Source organism: Nematolebias whitei, chromosome 5 (genome assembly GCF_014905685.2).
Source record: "Nematolebias whitei isolate Nwh7 chromosome 5, NemWhi1, whole genome shotgun sequence".
Classification (NCBI taxonomy): domain Eukaryota; kingdom Metazoa; phylum Chordata; class Actinopteri; order Cyprinodontiformes; family Rivulidae; genus Nematolebias; species Nematolebias whitei.
Genome location: NC_056502.1, coordinates 966,206 through 968,902, shown reverse-complemented (window position 1 = coordinate 968,902; position 2,697 = coordinate 966,206). Strand labels below are relative to the sequence as shown.

General features: G+C 46.5%; 1 protein-coding gene across 1 annotated transcript in view; it reads left to right on the top strand.

Annotated features, from left to right (window-relative positions):
* Positions 1-706: 706 nt before the first annotated feature.
* Positions 707-2,697, top strand: part of LOC119409770 (BCL2/adenovirus E1B 19 kDa protein-interacting protein 2) — a gene marked incomplete in the record, with an annotated part of 25,382 nt that continues 23,391 nt past the window's right edge. The window contains 1 exon segment of the mRNA XM_037676668.1: positions 707-932. Within this exon segment, the coding sequence (XP_037532596.1) occupies positions 786-932 (147 nt within the window).

Genomic DNA, 2,697 nt, shown 5'->3' with positions numbered 1-2,697 from the left:
GTGTAGTCATTTAATGTAAACTCAAAGTTATTAAAAAATGGTCGGACAGAGCAGGATTTTGAGGAACTATTACCAAGTCCTTAATCTCTACACCATAGGTCAGAACTAAATCAAGAGTGTGATGATAAGAATGAGTAGATGTGCAGACGTTTTGGGTAAAACCAAATGAGTCTATTAAATTATTAAAGGCTATGCTTAAACTATCACTCTCAACATCCACATGAATATTGAAATCAGCCATTATGATGATTTTATCAGTATTTAATAATAAGTCAGTTAATAATTCTGAGAATTCAGACAAAAACTGAGAGTAAGCGCCTGGTGGACGATATATAACAACTAGTAAAAGTGGCTTTTCTGATTTCCATTTTGGATGAGAAAGACTGAGGGACAGCGATTCAAAAGAATCATAACTAATAACTGGTTTGGCATTAATCAATAATCCTGACTGAAAAATAGAAGCTGCTCCTCCACCTCGGCCAGTTGTTCTAGGAACATGAACATTTAAATTAGCATGGACTGATTGATGGACTGGAGACCTGTCCAGGTGTCCCCTGCCTCTCAGCTGTCAGTACACAGCAGATGGATGTTGACATCTGGAGCTTTTCAAAATAAAATCTTGAGTAGTAGATGCAGGCACTAGGACCCTGGAGACACCTGCTCCTCTTCCTGCTTTAAACGGCTTTAGCTGCTGATTGGTGGATGTTGATGGAGAGAAGGAGCAGCTCACCTGTCTCCACAGGGCAGGTGAGTTCTGGCCAATCAGAGAGCAGCACTCAGGTGAAATGCAGCTGAACCCGTTGAGCAGACAGAGGGCGAGTTACATAGAGTCAGACTGGAACTGCACCGGAGAGAGAGGAGGACACGCTGACGTCCCGCAGGTCAGACTGACGGGTCAGAACCGCACCATGAGCTCCCCCCACACCGACAGGTGAGCTGAAGGTTCTGAGAGCCGGCAGAACATCACTCTGTGTGTCCTGTTCCAGTACAGAGAGGAAGTTGTGTTTTAGATGTTGACACTTGTTCTTCCTGTTGTCAGTGAAGGGGTCGCTGTGATGCGTTCACTGTTCAGGGTTGGGTCTGGTTTAAAGTCCAGTCTGGTTCAGATCCAGTCTTGAAGTTGGAACTGAAACTGGACCATACTCGGCTGTAGATGATGGTACCAGTCAGCTCCTGATCTGTTTCTGAGCGTGTTGTGACGTGGACCAGAACCTGTAGTCCATCCTGTGATTCTGAGGTGTCCTGGCTGTGAAGTGGACCTGCAACAGAAACTAGTCCAGGCTGCTTTACAGGACTTGCTTCATCATTCCAGAGAACGTCTGTTCTCAGAAACACAAAGTTCCCATGCTGTGTGAGACCCTGAAGTTCCACGTCTGAACTTTGACCCTCACTCTGATTGGACAATACCACGGATCATTCTGTCCAATCACATGTTTGATGGTAAAGATGAGGTGAAAAAAACTGGACTCTGATCTGAGCCCAGATCCAAAGTGGTGTCTGGTTCCAGGTCCAGGATCACACCAGAAAACCAGGTGGACTCAGAGTTCAGCTGACACCAGCAGAAGAACCTTTGACCCAACCTTCAGCTTCACTGAAGTTCTGGAGAACCCTAAGAGCTTCTGTAGGAACTCCATAAACAACTAGCGACTCCTGAACCTTCTCTGGAAGTTCTGGTGCTCCCAAAACCTCTGAAGTTATCCTGGAGACTGAGAAAAACCTCAAGGCTTTCCCAGGAACAGCAGAACCTGTGGAACATCTGCAAGAACTCTTTGAACCCTTCTCGTCATCTCCAACAGCCCTGGAGTCCACTGTCCCCTCTGCAAGTAAGAACACCTGGACAGCAGCACTGCGAGCAGGTTGGTTTGGCCCAGCTGGACCCTGAAGGCACCACGATGGAAGCGTGAATCCTGCGCGCACAGGTGAGGTTACCTGTCAGGGTGTGTGAGCTCAACAACAAACAGTGGGACAACAGAGCCCCGCCCCTCCTCACCTGCTCAGGTATGTCTGTTGGAGCTGTCGGACAGGTTCAGTCAGCCCGAACCTGCTCACATTCACCAGAACCACAAGTGGTTCTGACATGAGCAAAGGTGCGGTGCAGTTCTCAGCAGGTGAACCTACGTCCAGGTGTCCTTGTGATGGACTGAGACCTGTCCAGGTGTGTCTGCGGCCCTGGTAGTTTCTGTTGTTTCTTCAGTTGTTGGTTTCATCTAGTTCTTTTTATTTGATTTTATTTCTTCTATTTACTTTTCATTTTATATGAATGTTTTAAAAAAGTTGTCTGGTCCTCTGGACGTTCAAAAACAAAACAAAACAACAAAAAATCATGTAGAAATGTTTCGTCTCTCATCCTGAGGACTTCCTCAGTCTGAGGAGCTGTATTCAGCTCAGGCTCTTAAATAGCACCTTCTCAGAGTGGATCAACCAGTTTGCTGCTGACAACCAGAACCAGCGGATCACATGCTCAAGAAGGACCATCAGCCTAACAATGGATCATTAGCACCTGATGGCTGTTTACTGTTCACAGAGGGCTGAGTGATACTAGCAATCACAGCATTGTAAGAGGGGGACAGTTGAACACGGAGGCTCCACCCCTGTTTAATGATGGACGGTTTCTTTTCACAAAGATGGCCTCCTTTACTCCTCTCTCAAACCATCGTTCCTCTCTGTCCAGGATGTGAACATCTTCATCCCTGAAAG